At 42.0% G+C, this 19,157-nt stretch overlaps 1 protein-coding gene and 1 long non-coding RNA gene across 8 annotated transcripts; one reads left to right on the top strand and one right to left on the bottom strand.

Moving 5' to 3' along the window:
* Positions 1-2,984: 2,984 nt before the first annotated feature.
* LOC127325513 (pentatricopeptide repeat-containing protein At2g30100, chloroplastic) lies at positions 2,985-4,627 on the bottom strand. Of its 7 annotated transcripts, none has more exons than XM_071823524.1 (3): positions 4,147-4,627; positions 3,336-3,404; positions 2,985-3,262 (listed from the first exon to the last, which is right to left on the bottom strand). In XM_071823524.1, exons 1-2 carry the CDS (start codon positions 4,420-4,422, stop codon positions 3,402-3,404), a joined length of 279 nt encoding a protein of 92 aa, XP_071679625.1. In that variant the 5' UTR covers positions 4,423-4,627; the 3' UTR covers positions 2,985-3,262; positions 3,336-3,401. The 7 variants fall into 7 exon arrangements, with proteins under 7 accessions (XP_071679625.1, XP_051208272.1, XP_051208266.1 ...); XM_051352312.2 differs by having other exon boundaries at positions 2,985-3,267; XM_051352306.2 differs by having other exon boundaries at positions 3,336-4,037.
* Positions 4,628-6,736: 2,109 nt separating this feature from the next.
* On the top strand, positions 6,737-10,160 carry LOC127325512 (uncharacterized). Its single transcript, XR_011748716.1, has 2 exons — positions 6,737-9,953; positions 10,045-10,160. It is a non-coding gene; the product is annotated as an uncharacterized lncRNA (long non-coding RNA).
* Positions 10,161-19,157: the final 8,997 nt, after the last annotated feature.

The raw sequence follows: 19,157 nt of genomic DNA on the forward strand, positions 1-19,157 counted from the left end.
AATGTTTAATCGAACCAGTACGAGTCAAGAAGCACGTTGAAGGTTGATGGCGGCGGAGTGTAGTGCGGCGCAACACCAGGGATTCCGGCGCCAACGTGGAACCTGCACAACACAATCACAGAACTTTGCCCCAACGTAACAGTGAGGTTGTCAATCTCACCGGCTTGCTGTAACAAAGGATTAAACGTATTGTGTGGAAGATGATGATTGTTTGCGAAGAACAGTAAAGAATAATTGCAGCAGATTGTATTTCAGATGTAAAGAATAGGACCGGGGTCCACAGATCACTAGTGGTGTCTCTCCCATAAGATAAACAGATGTTGGGTGAACAAATTACAGTTGGGCAATTGACAAATAAAGAAGGCATAACAATGCACATACATATATCATGATGAGTACTATGAGATTCAATCAGGGCATTACGACAAAGTACATAGACCGCTATCCAGCATGCATCTATGCCTAAAAAGTCCACTTTCAGGTTATCATCCGAACCCCCTCCAGTATTAAGTTGTAAACAACAGACAATTGCATTAAGTATGGTGCGTAATGTAATCAACACAAATATCCTTAGACAAAGCATCGATGTTTTATTCCTAGTGGCAACAGCACATCCACAACCTTAGAACTTTCATCACTGTCCTGCATTTAATGGAGGCATGAACCCACTATCGAGCATAAATACTCCCTCTTGGAGTCACAAGTATCAACTTGGCCAGAGCCTCTACTAGCAACGGAGAGCATGCAAGAACATAAATAACATATATGATAGATTGATAATCAACTTGACATAGTATTCAATATTCATCGGATCCCAACAAACACAACATGTAGCATTACAAATAGATGATCTTGATCATGATAGGCAGCTCACAAGATCTAACATGATAGCACAATGAGGAGAAGACAACCATCTAGCTACTGCTATGGACCCATAGTCCAGGAGTGGACTACTCACACATCGATCCGGAGACGATCATGGCGATGAAGAGACCTCCGGGAGATGATTCCCCTCTCCGGCAGGGTGCCGGAGGCGATCTCCTGAATCCCCCGAGATGGGATTGGCGGCGGCAGCGTCTCTGGAAGGTTTTCCGTATCGTGGCTCTCGGTACTGGGGTATTCGCGACGAAGGCTTTAAGTAGGCGGAAGGGCAGGTCATGGGGCCACACGAGGGCCCCACACAACAGGCCGGTGCGGCCAAGGCCCAGGCCGCGCCGCCCTAGTGTGTGGCCGCCTTGTGGCCTCACTTCGTTTCCTCTTCGGACTTCTGGAAGCTTCGTGGAAAAATAGGACCCTGGGCGTTGATTTCGTCCAATTCCGAGAATATTTCCTTACTAGGATTTCTGAAACCAAAAACAGCAGAAAACAACAACTGGCTCTTCGGCATCTTGTCAATAGGTTAGTGCCGGAAAATGCATAATAATGACATAAAGTGTGTATAAAACATGTGAGTATCATCATAAAAGTAGCATGAAATATAAGAAATTATAGATACGTTTGAGACGTATCAACTAGCACAAATGCCCGTGCGTTGCAACGGGTGAATAAAAAAACTACATCACAAAGTTATAGAATAATCCCTTTTACATTGGCGAAGCCTAGTTCTTCACCGGCCCATCAAATCTGGCTGAGTCGACATATGGTTGCGGATGAGGACAACCGCCAAAAAAATGGAATGAATCTTCCTCCCTCTCACCTGCACACACCATCATGGTATTATACGCAGGAGGCTAGAAAAAACCAATCCAACATTTTAATATAATGTACTCACTTCATTCTGAATTAGATGTATCATTTTTATCCAGATCCACATATGTATATATACACTAAAAACGTCTATATATACAGGATGGAGGGAAGAAATAATGAAAATAACTCCAATTACAGACTACTAAACTATAACCGTTCCTATGTATAGAAGGGATATTGGGCTAATAAACCAACTTTTGCATACAAAACGCATCCAAAGAGATTGTAAAATAGCACAAAGCATGGATGCAGTGAAATATAAATATCAATATGATTACTTCACCATCCTCGTCATTTTTGACCAATTGCAGCAAGTTCGCTTTCTTGTAAGATACTAAGTTTGGCTAAATCTGTAGACCTTTTTAGTGTACGTCTAGGTGTACCATATTTTTTTATAGAAGGTAGAATAATATGTACAAGAACTGATATAGATCACACGCGATCTTATCAGTCAAAACCCTCGTAAAGCTACCCTTACAACTCACGCATACAAAAAAAAGTGTCTCCAACTCCTGCTCTACTTCAGAGCTTCATGGCTTCCACCATTTTGGCAGAAAAAATGTCTTCGTTGCAGTGCCTCTTGATATCAAGCCCACCTTGGTGATATGGTTTGCACACCGTTTCCCAGGACACCAGGCACTAACCTCCCGGCCTCTACCTCCTCTGAGCCAGCTCAAAAAAAAGTTATGCTTCTGTTTCAAATATTGGTGGTCATCTGTCAAGTTGTGGTTTAATATTGTAAAATTGGAAAGAAAAACTACAAAAGTTCTCAGCAAGAATGCAACTGTCAAGTTGATCATCTGAATCTTTGATGCAAATAGGAAGTTGAAGGAAACAAAAGTTTCTGATATGGGACCATACTTCCTGCTCCACATTATTCATTATTGAAAATGAGGTTCAAAGGAAAAAAAACTTTATTTAGCTACAGGATTGTAAGAACTGATTTTTGAACATAAATCAGAGAAAGATCAGTTACCGGTGGGGGAGATCTAATCCATTGAGAATCTGCCTTGTGTATGCAGAGACTTGTAAATCTCACAGTTTATACTTGTGATAGAGAGATGAATGATAACCTTTTGTAACAAGCTCAATAAAAATGTAGAGTTTTGCTTCTTCATGCATTTTAATTTTGAACATCATTGCTAGCGTACACAAACAATGACTTAAATAAAAAATTATTGAATCGGAATACATAAACAAGCAACATCAAAAGGAGTGCTGAATATACCTACAGAACTATATTTTTATATTCAAACTGACTAAAGAGAACAATTTCCTATGAAGCAAAATATAAAATCAGAGATGTACATAAACATCGAATATTAGAGATTTAGAAGATGGCAGAGCATATGAAATGTGAGAGTGTGTAATATACACAACAGTTAATATTACATGATTAATACTACTGACAGAAATCAAGAACAACAACAAACCTGTTCTTGTGCAAGAATAGACTGATGTGCATTGCTTCCTATGTCAAGTAAAGACACTTCCTTAACAACAAAAATTGAACCTTCGCTGCACAAATATTCAATATCAAATGCCAATGATTTTTTTCTTATCAAAAAATATTATTAAATGCTTACCAAGTACAGCAGAAACAAGAAAATATGCTTGCTCACTCCTAAGAATTTCCTCGCGAATAGAAGTGTTCACTGCGAAGAGATAATTAGAAGTCATTTTGTGTTATGCCCAGCTCATTGATTATGTTATTCTGCCTTCTGATTGTTAGTTACTCCGTATTTGTGATTCGTCGAGTGCCCCCTGCTCACCATCCCGACCCCCACCATAAAACAACAGATACTCAGAATTATTAAATGTATCAGGCTTCTTGGTAGGACATGACAGCATCCTGGGGTTACTGATGTCAAGAGTTCACTCGGTTAGTGAAGGTCAAATTATAGTATCGTCTAATATATTAATTAATACCTATGAAAAAATATTTCCAAACCCAAAATATTCCCTAAAAGAAACCTTAGTCCTCCCTGTATCAGCCAAACAGTAATAACAATATCATGGTCAGAGTACTGTATGAGTCATGTAGAGAGGTGCTTCCATCGCAAGTCTATCAACATTGATGTGAGGTTTATGACTTACCGATTATCATATTCAGACCATGTTGAGAGGCATGTCATCAGAAAATCAACATGTGTTATACAAGCATGTTACTATAGCAGTAAGAGTTGCAGTGCTCTGCTTACATGCCTAGTCATTCTAAATCCAAAACCATAGAAATCTAAGCTGGTTTTCAGCATGCGGTTCCAAGTTCTAAGAATCAAGAAACAGTCCTGAGTAGGATATGAGCACAGATTCAAGACAGTCCTCGATAGTCAATCGCATAACTAACGAAGGAATAAGCATAAAACTTGCAGGAGGGAGATAGAGCTAGTTAATTACCATCATCTTCCATGCGAGGTAACCGACGGGGCCTCCAGTCTGGCCGTCGTAGTCCGCTCCCGCGCCGACGCTGCCCCTCCTGAGCATGTTCCTGACGAACTCGACAGCGCGCGCCCTCTCACTGCGGTCCCAGTAGAGCGCAACGGCCTTCTCGACGAGGCTCAACCCGGGTCGCAGGCTGACGCAGTTCATCTCCCCGAGCAGCGCGGAGACGTCGCCGCCGCCCCCCACGAGGCGCTTGATCCAGCCGCAGGCGATGGCGGTCATTAGCTCCATGGTCTCGTCGTCGACGTAGTCGGTTCGGAGCAGCCAATCGAACACCTCAAGGAGGCGTCGCGGCCCTCCTACGCGAAGTAGACGAGCACGAGCTGGAGGTCCCGCAGGGAGAGGTCGGCGAGCGGGGCCTTGTCGTCGGCCGCCGCGGTGGGCTCACGCTATAGGTGCTCGATGGCGGCGGCCAAGAGCCCGCGCCGAGGCGCACCGAGGCACAGGGGGGCAGAGGGAGACGGCGGCCGGGCGCGGGGAGGCGAGCGAGACGTGCGTGAAGGCGGTTCACGTGACGAGGTAGCTGGGCCGGCCCAGCTGAGCCCGCGCGGAAAAAGAATGGTCGCTGAAGCCTACGACCAAAAGGACGACAAAAGTAGGGGAAGAAGGGGGAACACGTTCATTCTTTTTAAGTAGTAGAGAAAACCATCAAACCAGTGTGCTTGAATTCGTCTGTACCAAATATATTTCATATTTTCCGATAGACTCTTAATATTCATAATTTTGCTGCAAAAATGATATACCTCCCCCGCTAAAAAAGTGAGTACCCGTTAGTTGGAATTGTGAGATTGGTAAAATAGAAACATGGTTGCTGGATTACAGGAGCCAGATACAAAGATGAGCATGATGTACACAGCCAACTAGAGAACATGTCGAATAGGTAGGAATATGTAATAAGCAAAGCTACTCGTCTAGAACTAGTTCAACGAAGGGAACTCGTTGATGTCATATAGGCTGGGTGGCGGCGTCGGAGCCAGCGGCGCCTGCATGCCTTGTGCCACAACAGGTTGCTGCCTCCTTGACGCTCCGTTCTTGTATCCACCCGACATGCCGGGCTGCTGCCGAGATGATCCTCCTCGCTTTGCGCTTGTCTCGGCCTGGACCCTGGCGGCGTGCTTCATCGCCTTGGCCTGTTTCTCCAGCTGATTTCGCCCGATTATGTAGTCCCGAGCAGAAGGGTAGGCGTTGCCAAATAGTTCCTGGGTAAGACTCAGGGCCGGTGTCCCCGCGTTCGCGTCCAAGTCGAAGTGGTTGACGCTCGGCTTCTGTCCCGCCATGAGATGAGGACGGGAGCTAAGGACCGCGAGCTGCAGAAAACGCTAGATCGGCCGACGAGATCGAGCAGCGATGCTTTTGGTTTGCTGTGCGATCCGTCTGTTGGATGATCGGAACCTGCACAATGGATGGGTATATAAAGGACGTGGGGTGCAATCCCAGGCGGAGTCGATCGATCGGTCATACAACTCCGAGACGAACTTTCAAGGTGGAGTCTCAGTACGAGTTGGATGATACGTGTGAGTGCTAGTCCTTGTTTGCTTAGGAGTCGGTTCAAGTTCCATAGTAGTCTGGTGAGCTAATAACTACTATATTAAATGGGAACTGACATCTTTTTTGTGGTAATTTTGGGGCCTTTTTCGAATTCACATCGTGCTGACACGTGTCTTACTTGGTGGTTTGATTTTCGCTGCCTTTTTTCTGTGTACATTTCGGTGCTATCTAGCAATTTTGTGAAAGCAGACCCATTGCTTTGGTAGTGCGTTATTTTGGCCCTTTGAACGTGTGGCCGTAGCCGTGAAGGGAGCAGTCAAAGCGGTGGACATCCATGTCCCCACTGATAGGCTGTCTCTATAATTTTACCCTCCTCCAGATTTCTCTCTTCTTCCTGGACGCCTCCGGCCACCATCCCACTGCTCCGGCTCTTCCCCCACTTGCACGACGCCACCTGCTCCTCCCCACTGGCGCGTGCCCACAGCGCCGCCTCATCTCCTCCTCACCTGACCTGCTCTCCTCCCTGTGCTTCTTCCCAAGAACAACATCCATGGGATTCAATGCGAGCGTCTGCTCTGGCGACTCCGCCCCTGTTCTTTCGCTCGGTGCTGCGGATCTCCACGGGCGTCGCACGGGTAGGGATCTTCACCAACGTCAGGTGTTAGTAGTTCCCTGCTAAGTCGTCCCCTTCCCCATGGTAGTCGGCGCTACTGAGGGCGACCGGCTCAGCGGCAGAGCTGCGGTGCCGCCCCTGATCCTCCCAGTCCCTACCTCATCTACCACTGCAGAATAGAGCCGGTGTTGGTTGCTGTTTCATCCACGAGATCGATGGCGAATATTGTGGATCGACGAAAGGAGATTTTACCAGGTATGCTCCCTAAGGATCGAGCATATCCTACGATTGTACGGAAAATTGACAAATCTGTATGCTAGGGTTGTTATCCACGGATTTAATCTTTCCTTGTGTGTGCGTTCAACAGGAAGAAGAGGAAGTGACAGCACAGGTCGCAGGCAAAATTCACCTCTTGCTACAAACTGGTGAACGCCAACTGCCAGCAGCGGCATGGTGTTAGGCCTCACGGATGGGCATTCTCTCAGTTTTTTAACCATTGTTGCAGACTGCGGCCAGCAGCGGCTAGATGTTGCCTCTTGCTACGAACTGGTGAACAACAAGTGCGGAAGGATTCGTACGTGCAAGCCAGCAGCAGCCTGGTGTTAGGGCCTCACGGATGGACATTCTCTCAATTTGGTAGTCATTGTTGCAGTCTGTAGACCGCGGATAATTCAATGCACCAGTCAGGTATTTCACAAAAAGTATATGAAATAATTTGCTTGAATTTAGTAATCTATCTTTGATGTGATGCTTATTTATCAATATATTGGTACATGAACAAACAATGCCATCCCCGTGACAAAAGACCAGCTAACTTTTGGTCACTATTTACAACTAATTGAAGCACTCCTGCGACCAATGTCAGCACAATTTCTCTTCTTCACCTCTTAGTAGTATGTCTAATTATATTAAGCGCTGGTTATTTCCATCACATAGTTCTTCAACTAATTTCTAATTTTCTACGCGTGCCACTTGATATCTGGTCAGTATTTATATTTTTTTAGGTTAGTTGTGCTTTACACTACCAACCTAACAAGATCCTCATATACAGATCTGAGTTGAAAAAGACAGTAGTCCTTTGCTTTTCAGATAATAGGCCATATATGCCAAGTTTTAAATTAATGAAGACAACTTTACCAACTTAGCTTAGCTGAGTGGGTTGTTATTTTGAGCTTATCATCTATCGTCGTTCTAGAATCACCATAGTCGATGGTGGCAATCTGTGATAGGACAACAACTCCTATGAGGGCAACGAATACGGCCGATGTACTCGACTCATCCCGTGTGTTGGCACCGTTGTCTTCCTCCCAGAGAGGCAAGTATTATCGATGCTTCTTACCGTGGTGTAGGATGCGTAGACGGTAGCTCAATGTCCAGGTGGATGCAGTCTGGCGGGGAATAGGAGCTGCTGCCTACTTCTCTTGCACTCTCAATCCCCTTATTGCTTCGCCCGACTCTGATTTCTTTGCTCTGTTGTCCTCTGAAAGCCTAGCAGATCACAAGGTTAGTATGAAATAATGTAATGGGGTGGTCACGGCTCCCGAATCTATCATGTTTAATTTTATATACCTGATGTTTTCTATTGGGTATATTTTTTGTTCTTATTCGAAGGCAACTCCAGACCCTGCTTCCAATATGTTGTCCTCATCTATTCTGGAGGTTTGCAACAATTACGAGGGGTCTTTCTCCTGAATTGTTCCCCAAACAAAGAAGGTAAAAACTAATCTCTACACCTCACTTAGTGGTATTTAATTGACACATTTGTTATCGTGCTATTGTTTGTTTCCACTAGGGATCCAGTTTCCATGTTAATTTTTCATTTGGTTCGGGTTTGTAACTTGTGGTTGATGGTCATGTTGAAATTTTCTTTCTTGGATATTGATTTGTGCTTTGATTGTTTCAGATAGTTAGTCTATTAATTATTTTCATTGGCTGATTGCAAGGAGGTGAGTACTATTGGCTCAAGGTGGTGTCTTTGGCACTTCAAAAACTATCCGTCCTATAATAGGCAGTTTCAAATTCCTCATTTTACATAGGTTAGACCAATAGTAAGTTGAAGATGTAATGGCCTAATGGGCTTATAACCGGGTTGCTTGACTACCTCTCCTAGATAGTGCAGCAGGAGATTTTGTTGGCCGTACATAATTATTTTCATTAGCTGATTGCAAGGAGGTGAGTACTATTGGCTCAAGGTGGTGTCTTTGGCACTTCAAAAACTATTCGTCCTATAATAGGCAGTTTCAAATTCCTCATTTTACATAGGTTAGACCAATAGTAAGTTGAAGATGTAATGGCCTAATGGGCTTATAACCGGGTTGCCTGACTACCTCTCCTAGATAGTGCAGCAGGAGATTTTGTTGGCCATACATGCATGGTGGGTAACTTCTGTATACATACATATCATGAGTGTCTTCTTAATGATAGGCGGTACTGTTGGTGCATACAAACCAGAAAAATAATACTTCCACTAGGAGCATTGCTAAGCCTTTGTCTGTGTGCACATGTTTCTATTTTCCTATAACTAGCTATATCAACATAAGCATTTCAACTATAACTTGCGGTTATGCTTTGCTTCTTTCATAATGAGAGATGTTTGCCCCGGTATTTGGTAATGGTTCCCCCTTGGTATAAATCCTCTTCAGTTATTGGTTTCTTATTTTCTTTTTTTTCCCAGACCTGAAGAATCGGACGGAGAAATTTATATTTTTAGTGGATACCTATACCAATGAATGAGTCCTTGCAGAATTTTCAAATCGTCTTTCGGTTGAATTATTGTTCTCTACCTTCTTGCTAGCCATTTCTCTACTTACATTTAGTGATCCTGATGCCAAATGGATCAGACGAAATAACATCACATCTTAATTGAGCGAGAAAGGTTTGTGTGCCTAGGGATGGGTGTTTTTCCTCCTCTTATATTCAGTTCGTTGAGCATTTTGTGTGCCCTGTTCAGGCCAAGCTATGTGCTCGCTTTTGTTTGGTTGTTTGTTTGCTTATCCAGTAATATTACTAACCTGCAATGACATGCTGGCCATATACATACAGTTCTTTGAATTTTATGTTGGAGAGTCTGATCTAATTGCTAACCAGTATATGCTTACAGTTCAACTATTCTTCATTGCCTTCAGAGAGGGCATTGATGCTCACTGAATCTCTTTTTTGATAGAACTTCGCCCATCTTTGTGCATATGCTTGGGTTTTCAATAAAATATGTTGTTATTTGGTTCAAACCAATTATAAAACAAGTATATACTATCAGTAGTTTGGATTGTCCATCCATTCTGGACAGACATAGGTGGAGTCACCGGTCAGGTAGTGCATCCAACTGAATTCCTACATTTCGCCCAAATTTCGTGATATGGCAGCATTGAAAAGTACTCTTCATTAGTAATATAATAATCTTGCATTCCTAAGTCTGATACCTGCTTTGCATCCTTCCTGCAGGCATGTGAGTTCATTGAAGAAAATATGCATGTTTTTTCCTTGTATGGTTCAAGCTGTTTAAATAGCAGACCATTCGTGTTGCACATTGGCCATAACTATCCATACATGTCCCTTCACAAACTACTATCTATTTCCGAGATCTAAGGCATAGCCGGGATGGTGAGTATGGGTTGATGCACGCCTGCCGGCCTTAGTTCGAATCTCCGCATTCGCAACCCAGGTTCTACTCACTAAATCTTCTACAAAACTGCCAAGGGCTTCTTCCCCTGTAGGCGTCATTTTTTTATTTATTATCTATTTCCCTTAAACAGTTGATTGGCAATGTGGGGAAGTAGGATTGTAGAGTGGACGCTCACTGGTTCCTTTTGCTTTGGTCAAGACGCACATTACAACAACGGAATATAGTGATTCAGATATGGGCCAATTACTACATATGAGTGCTCTGTATGGTGTGTTACCTCTGAAGTTATACATGTTTGACAAGTGATGTTTGTCTCTAATTTGAACTTTTTCCTACAGCAATCTGTTTGATCAGTTGTTAAGCGATCACCCTGAGAGAAAAAAGGATTGAATGACTGCTTCTATCCTCATTGTGTAACTAACCGTAGCGATCTTACTGTTGCAAAATTAAAAGGACACAGGTTCAAAAGGCCATCTACAAGAACAACACATGTACTTGACCGAACAAAGTGCACACTCTGAATAAGATCATCACTGAATAACAGGTTCTGTCATGATTACCATAGATATTTTGTTTCCGGCTATCCTAATATTTCTATTGATGTCGCAATTCTGAGTGAAGTGACATGTGCTTGAAAATTTGAACCAAGTAAAGTAGAATGAGGATGCAGCGTGTAGTTTTCTTGATGGGATTTGCTTTCTTTATTATTCTTAACTATCTCTCTCTTATGAATATATGAACCTTCCAGTTCCAGGTGGTACTACCAACAAGTATTTTTAGATTATATCAACCAAGGCAAACCATTATTTTTCTCTTCTCTTATTATTACTAATTGCAGTACAAGAAATCACAGACTTCATACATGTGTCATGGACAGTCGATTGGTAAAGTAGAATGATCTATATTTAGTTTGCCCCGCTTTCCCTGAAAATACCATGTTGTTTTTGGCAACTAATGCGTAAACTCACAGCTTCACGTGTTAAAACATGGATGTAAACTGAACAAGTTTGGATGGGGCAATAGTACAACATACCACCTCCTCCGCTTTTCAACTCGCAGCTACCACATGGGCGCGGCGTGCCGCCGCGCCATTACATGCTAGTAACATTAATGGTCTTACAACTTGTTCATCGTGTGAAGGTTTAATCTGTACATAGTGTAGTCGCTGTTGGGATTCGCCCACGGATCGATTACATCAAACTAGACGAACACACGCGCACAAAATTTATCGCCAAGGGCACGTATCGTGCCCTCTATTCTTTTCTTTATTTTCTACTTTTCTCAACTCACAATACAACTTCTGTGTTACAAGTGGCAGCCAACCTCATGTATATATACACGAGCAGCCCCAACCTTATTAACCGACCGGTACATGACTTCCTAAACTGACCCGACACAACTTGCTAGTATAACCCTGGCCGGACACAAACAGCAAACCGGACCAGAACATGACTCTTACCTAAACTAACACGTGCTACTACCTAAGACACGACAAACCTACTGCTACTAGAACTAGCACTCATCGTCTATGCCATGCAAGCTAGGCTAGACTAACCTACAACCTTGCTGAATAAACTCTTGCCAATTCCTAATTAGACTCAAACAAACTAAGGCAAGATTATTACTAACAATCTCTCCCTAATCTTGACTTGTCATCTCGTTGTACTCCTGCTCTTGACTCCTTGCAGATTCGCGATTTGTCGACTCAACTTCAACGCATGATCCGGACTACCAGCCCACACGGCCGCATCTACGCGTGCAACATGCAAGACTTGACACACAGACAGTCTTCACGTCGAACCAATTTAACCGGTCACTGTCCCACTACACGTCAAGCTTGATCTCCTCGCCGAGACACGCAGATGGCCACCTTGCCACCTTGTCTTCGCTCACGTCGATCCTTGCTCCCGGGCAACTCCTCGAACGTGACGCGCTTCAACTGCAATGGATCCTCACAGAAACAAGCACTTGGACACAACGACGACTCACGGACTCGACGCCGACTCGACGTGCAGACGTGCACACACTTGACTCTTTGACTCATCGGACTCCTCCGAACACGATCTTGACGAGACTCCCGGCACCGCACCTCGGCACCACCTCTCCCGTCAACGATCATCCGCAGCCCCACCACCTTGCGACGACAACTCTCCGCCGTCTCCTCCTTGTCGCTCCGCCGAGCGACAGTCGCCCGCCCCGAGGCGCTAGTAGGGTCGCCTCCCCGGGGCAAGCGTGGCTTCAAATCTTGAACCTCGCTCTGATACCAATTGTTGGGATTCGCCCACGGATCGATTACATCAAACTAGACGAACACACGCGCACAAAATTTATCGCCAAGGGCACGTATCGTGCCCTCTATTCTTTTCTTTATTTTCTACTTTTCTCAACTCACAATACAACTTCTGTGTTACAAGCGGCAGCCAACCTCATGTATATATACACGAGCAGCCCCAACCTTATTAACCGACCGGTACATGACTTCCTAAACTGACCCGACACAACTTGCTAGTATAACCCTGGCCGGACACAAACAGCAAACCGGACCAGAATAAACTCTTGCCAATTCCTTATTAGACTCAAACAAACTAAGGCAAGATTATTACTAACAGTCGCAATCCTACAAATTAGAATCATGTGAAGATTTGGTTCTCAATCAATAAAAAGCTAACATGTGGGAGGTGGCGTTTTGGCTCATAGGAGCAAATGCTCCTATTATACAAAATAATTAAAAAACAATTTTAAAAATGTCAAAAAATTCTGACATAATTTTTTTGTTGTACATCGTGACATTTTATGTTAGTGCACAAGTTTTCATGGAGAAACAATATTTTATGTGGCGTGTACAAAAAAGACAAAAAAATGTCCTGTATGTAGTCGTGTTATAGCATCAAAATTTGTCTTTTTTACTGGAGCCACAAATTTTTATAGTTTTTTTTGAAAACTTGTGTACGAACATAAAATGTGTAGATGTACATGAAAATTTTTAGTTTAGAATTTTTTGACACTTCGAAATGTTGATTCACGCAATGGGAGCAAATGCTCCTATGAGCCAAAGTGAATATCCCTAACATGTGGCGTTATAGTTTTTGCAAAAAAAAACTCTTAATATTTTTTATTTGCGCAAGAAACACATGATGCCGTCTTACATGCAGGTCCCACCTGTCAGGGGCTACGAATCAAATAAAAGTTAGAGTGCACAAACATGATTATGCTAGTCCTTGTTTGCTTAGGAGTCGGTTCAAGTTCCATAGTACTCTGGTGAGCTAATTACACTAAAGGTACTACAATTTGTTCATCATGTGAAGGTTTGGTCGTACATCTAGCATAGGGTGTAGCCGCAATCCTACAACTTACAATCATGTGAAGATTTGGTCCTCAATCAATGAAAAGCTGACATGTGCCGTTATAGTTTTTGCAAAAAAACCCTTAATATTATTTTTTTGCGCAAGAAACACGTGCTGCCGTCTTACATGCGGGTCCCACCTGTCAAGGGCTATGAAACAAATAAATGTCCTACAACTTGTTCATCATGTGAAGGTTTAGTCGTACATCTTGCATAGCGTCTAGCCGCAATCCTAGAACTTACAATCATGTGACGATTTGGTCCTCAATCAATGAAAAGCTAACATGTGGCGTTATAGTTTTTGCGAAAAAACTCTTAATATTTTTTATTTGCACAAGAAAGATGTGCTGCCGTCTTACATACGGGTCCCACCTGTCAGGGGCAAATAAAAGTTAGAGCGCGCAGACGTGATTCGAACTGGCGACATGCTGGCGCTAACTCCCGGTTGCCACCGAAGCTCATATACATATACTTACTAAGTAGAGAAGTTGTGCTGTTATACAAAAACTAGATCATGAAAGCGCGCGTTGCCGCGCCCGTACATATTTAAGAAAATTATAGATTTGGCATACACAAATATAGGCATTTTCATCTTTTAGACAAAATTAGTTGAAGAGAAAATTATTCATATGTTTGTACGATGGATACAACCGTATTGCCCTGCACGCCATGTCTTGCTGTTGATTCTTATTAATTTGGGGAGTTTTTGGAGGAGCTAGTGGCGATACTGAATTGGGGAAGAAATGAGTTGCCCCATACCACGGTTCCAATTACATTTTTTTGCCTTTTGCTGATGCTATAAACTGTTTGTTTGGAATAAGATTTACCAGATAAGTCTCTTGATGTATAAGAAGACATGCCTTGCTGGGCCCATGTATTTTAACACAAAATTATAAAAAGTAGTAGAGAAGATTTATACGATATAATAAATAAATTTAATTAGTTCTTGGTGTAGGCACTATGTGACATCTCTTCAAATTTTGTTTGTATAACCAACAACAAGCGCTCTTTATTTGGCAGAACGAATCCACATTTTGGAAGTAAAAGATTCTTTTAAAAAATATGTTTCTATATACAACAATGCTTTCCCCACCCCTGGCAAATAATTATAAAAACCAAAAACAACTACACGAATAGGATTTCACAACACGACACAATGTTACACATTAAATCGAGATTCGAGGTTAACTTCATCAATTCATGTGGAACAATTTTTGTGTTGTCCAAGAAACTAAGATAAAACACTAAACAAGCATAAATAGGTTTAGTTCAAGATTAAGAAACTTAGGTCTAATGGGTTCCACACCCTGCACTCAACATTAGTTTTTTCCTCATTCTGCAATGCCAAGAGATTAATCGATATAATTTAAGAATCATTATTTTGCAAACTCCAGCAAATAAGTATAAAATAAATACTCTTTTCGATCCATGATAAGTGTCGTGGTTTTAGTTCATTTAACTAAAACCACAAGATTTGTTACGGATAGGAGGAAGCAGTACATGATGCTCATAAACCTAAACCGGACAATAATTATTAGATGACCAGAATATTCATAGTGTATAAAAGAATCAAGAATCATAAAGTTGACCATGATAGCGAAAAATCTGCCGCTTGGTTGCTCTGGTGCAATATCAGTACCTGCAAATGAAGATCACCTTTTGCACATCATCTTACTGAAGTAAACCGGTAAAATACAGAATTAAGATCTGGTAAGTACATAGCTTGGACATATAGTTGGAGATACCTGATAAAGTTCTTTCCCCGTAGAATATTGAGTTAAGATCATAATCATTAATTAGCTTTGCATCAAAACTTATTTTGGTTGAAACATGTCCTTCTGGAAAGGTAAATCTTACGAGGATAACTATATTAACATTCCAAAATTAACAGGATATTTCCACTATTTCTTTCGGGTATACAACAAAGCTTTGCCTTACCTCACATCTCATTCATGTATGATGAACTTCTACCATGGTAGTAAACTGCAAATGTTTATTCAAACCGAAAAATTATAGGCTACCAAACAATAAACATAATGGAAAGGAAACTTTCTAAGATTTTGTAAGAGCTGAAGTCTCACACAGTATTTCAATTCAGCAAACAAAAGTAGAAGGATTAACATGAGTAGTACCTTCTTTCAAGACTTAGAAGCGAATCTGTAGTCGACTGTGTGAGTTCCTATTTAAGTCCTCGCAACCAATAACCGGAACAACCCTCTGGACCAAATTACTGGACTTCTGAAAAGTTGCCCTCACCCTTTATAGGGCAGTGGGATGAAGCACAAAAAAAATCACGTTAAAAACTAAAGCAACATTGAGGCACAATATTCTCTCAAAATAAAAGCTTTGAGGCAGAATAGATTTTTCCTGAATCTGCTATATATTATATTGCACCGCTATAGCCAGAAACTATAGGTGACATTGGTCACCGGCGCCGGCGTAGATCAGCACCACAGCTGTAGCTTGCACCGAGGAGAGAAGACAAGGTCGGCGAGATGGCGAGTCCTTGCCGGACCTGCCGGCCATCGACAGCACAGTGACTCCGGCTACTCAAAGGTACTTATATTATTACTCGTGCAACCACCGTCGAGCCGAAGAACTTGCTAGATTACAATGTTCGCCACCGTTTTCTCTTGCGATGGCCTACTCCGGACGATTAGTAAATCATGATGGCATTAAACTTTTGGTATGCAAAATTTAAAATAAAATTGATGGTTATATTTTGAAAAAAAGTCAATGGTTACAACAGCTAAGAAAATATATACTACTACGGTGTACGTACTATTATGCGTAGACGAAATGGGCATAAGCTTGGAGTCGTCTCATTTTGACTTTTGTGTATGTACTGGGTCGTATGAGTAGATGTGCTGAACTATGTGCTAGTACGTAGCAAGTTTTATTATTTTTTCACTCCCCAACGCCTCAGCCCTAACGGTGCACATGAGACAAATTAAGTATTGTGTATTGTATATGAATTTGGTATAATGAACGCTCATACTTTACAATTTTTAATACAGTTCATCAAACATCATCTGCACAAGATTTATTAGGGAAGAAGCGTAGGCAACGCATTGTTGCTGGCTGGCCGCACAATATTGACAGATCTCTGGACGAGTGAACTATTAGAATTCAGTGACAGTGCACGAAAAATCCGTAGCCCGTGTCTGGGGTGATAACCGTTGGAGAGCTCACTTGCTGAGAGCTCTCTTATTTGATTTTCTCTCCGGTGGGTTGGACGAGTAAACTGTAGGTGAAGTTGTAGAATCAAATTTTGCTACCAATATACTTTTCACCTATCCTCCGGACTGGCCGGAGACTTGTTATATTATTGTATGTGTATAATGTCTGTGGTGTGCATTATGAATTAATGAAATTATTTTTTTTGTAATAATTTTTTTGTCAAACGTTTCTTTTTGTGTGTAATAATTAGCTGACTATTTCTTCGCTCAGTCTTTCAAAAAGTTTGTTCACCGGACGAACTTGAAAGCGCAAATCTCACACGCCTCATGGTGCGCATGTTCCCGAGATCGCTGCGCATGGTCTGTCAGAGAGGCTCTGCATTAGCGTAGCTGCACAAGTTCTCCACTCCGGCGTAACCCCTGCCGTACCTTCTCAAGTTCTCCACTACGATCCGACCCTTGCCGTATTTGTTGTGCCCGAGAGGAGAGGATACATTTATGGCCCGTTATGCAGATGATTTACTAATGTTCTTGCTCGTGTTTGCGCGTGCGTTTGACCATTTCCTGACCGTAGTAGTAGTGGTAAGGATCCGATGCGAATTAGCATGAGATTTTTACCAATCAAATGGCCATCTAGACTAGTATTGTACGTTTTTTCGCATACCCATGATCACCATGAGTATTTATGAAAGCTCCATACATAATTTGCTAAATTACATTCTGTACCAGTTCCTTCACACGAAATTGACATACTCGTACTAGTGGTCACCATAGAAAAGACACACATACACTTATATTTCTACATAATTACAACTCAGAGGGAAAGGATCCTACGGTACAACTCGTAGCTCACGTACCCGTCTTTTGCTGCGTACTCGAGGTGCATCGGGGAGAGAGGCTTAGTCTCCCATAAGTCGTGCTTGTCACATGAGAACTTTGTCTTCATGTTCTTGTAGGTCCGTCGATGATAGCCTCTGCTAGATCAGTCATTCCTACCCGGCTCTTGAATATATCTTGGATGTCGACGTGGTACAACTCTGGAATATGCATCTTGGCATGGGCAAGCATGACCTTGTTGTTCCTAGTGTCAACGCTCGCGAAAGTAATCCCCTTGCACTCAAAAAAATTGTTGAGAGCCGGACAATGTTTGAAGGAACTATTGTAGTGGTACACGAGGATGTGCTGCCGCATGATGATTTGCATGACGACCATCTCTTGTCGCTTGCACGTGCTATGCGGGGTGTACTCGAGGTTGAGTCCAACGAACCTGTTCTTCTCCTTATCGATCCATTTCTCATACATGGCTAGGATTCGCTCCACAGTCGCTTCCTCATTGGTGTCGACAACTTCTAGAGTCGTGGTGCCATGGGAAGTGATGTGATGGGTCTCCGTATGGGAGGTAGAGCTACTGAGTGTGTGTGTGTGGGGGGAGGGGGGATCGGAATGAGTGAGGAAGAGAGTAGATGGATGCCGAAGAATGAATGGGAATTCGGTACTCACTCCTTCAATTAAAAGGCTAGTTTTGCATCACCACCAAGACAATTTCTCATTGGACGTTAAAAATTCTTCCTATGCTACGTGCATTTATTTAATTAGAAGAAGTAACCCTCCTCCAATTACTCTCCAATCGCATGCTATTCCCTATGGTGAAACTAAGTGGGAGCATTTTTCTTAGTTGCATTCCCACTTGCTTCGTTTTCCACCGCATCACCAGCATGCAAGTTAACATGCATAGGTCAGTTTGTTTCGTTCTCTACCCCACATGCATGCAAACATGTTTACACCGAGCAACGGTTATATATATTAATATTGCGTCGTACCGCCATTCCACTTCACGAGATTTTGGCACACGTTCAAACCATTCATATTCCCATTTTCAACCGAAATAATCTCTGCTTAAAGTGGGAGCATTTTTCTTAGTTGCATTCCCATTTGCAATTGAAAAAGTCTCAGATGCGAACCCCCACTTGCAACCCCCCAAAAAAACTCGTATGCAATCCAACTTGCAACTGATGTGCACAAATCACGATGAAATCGGATGGCTCAGGACTTTAGCTGAATATATAGATTTTCCTTCCACTTACAGATTGATCTGTTGGTTGAATCTTACATACCATATAGATCATACTTGCAATAACAATTTCACGTGGTACCAGACTTGTATATCAAACATTGATTCATATCCTTAGCAACACGATACTAAAAGTAAACCCTAAATTACCTATACCCTAAACCATAAACCCTAAAAATAAACCAAGAGGTTCTAGAATAGATAATTATCTATTCTAGAAAAATACCACAATTGCAACCCACTTGTTTCGTTTTTTTTACAATTTGCTATTTTTTTTTTAAAAACACTTTTTAGAAACATATCAAAAAATATCATTAAAGTTTTTAAATTATAAAAGGAAATGAAAATTCCTAAATTTCAAAAAGATGGAATTTAGAATTCAAAAAATCAAAAAAATCTAGAAAAAAAAATATTCGAAAAAACTATTTTTCTGAAATTTTAGAAAACTAGTTAAAAAACAAGAAGTACAAAATTAGTAGAGGCCAGTGGCAGTGGTTAATCACTTTACCTGTCTTTTAAACAAAACACAAACTATATATATATAACTACTATATTAAACCTTAACAACTTTGTTTTTCCACAGAGTTTTGGTTATTTTTTGTGATTAACCTTGAGGTGACACGTAAGTTACTTTATGGTTGAATACCATT

This window comes from Lolium perenne, chromosome 1, assembly GCF_019359855.2.
Source record: "Lolium perenne isolate Kyuss_39 chromosome 1, Kyuss_2.0, whole genome shotgun sequence".
NCBI classification, from domain to species: Eukaryota; Viridiplantae; Streptophyta; class Magnoliopsida; order Poales; family Poaceae; genus Lolium; species Lolium perenne.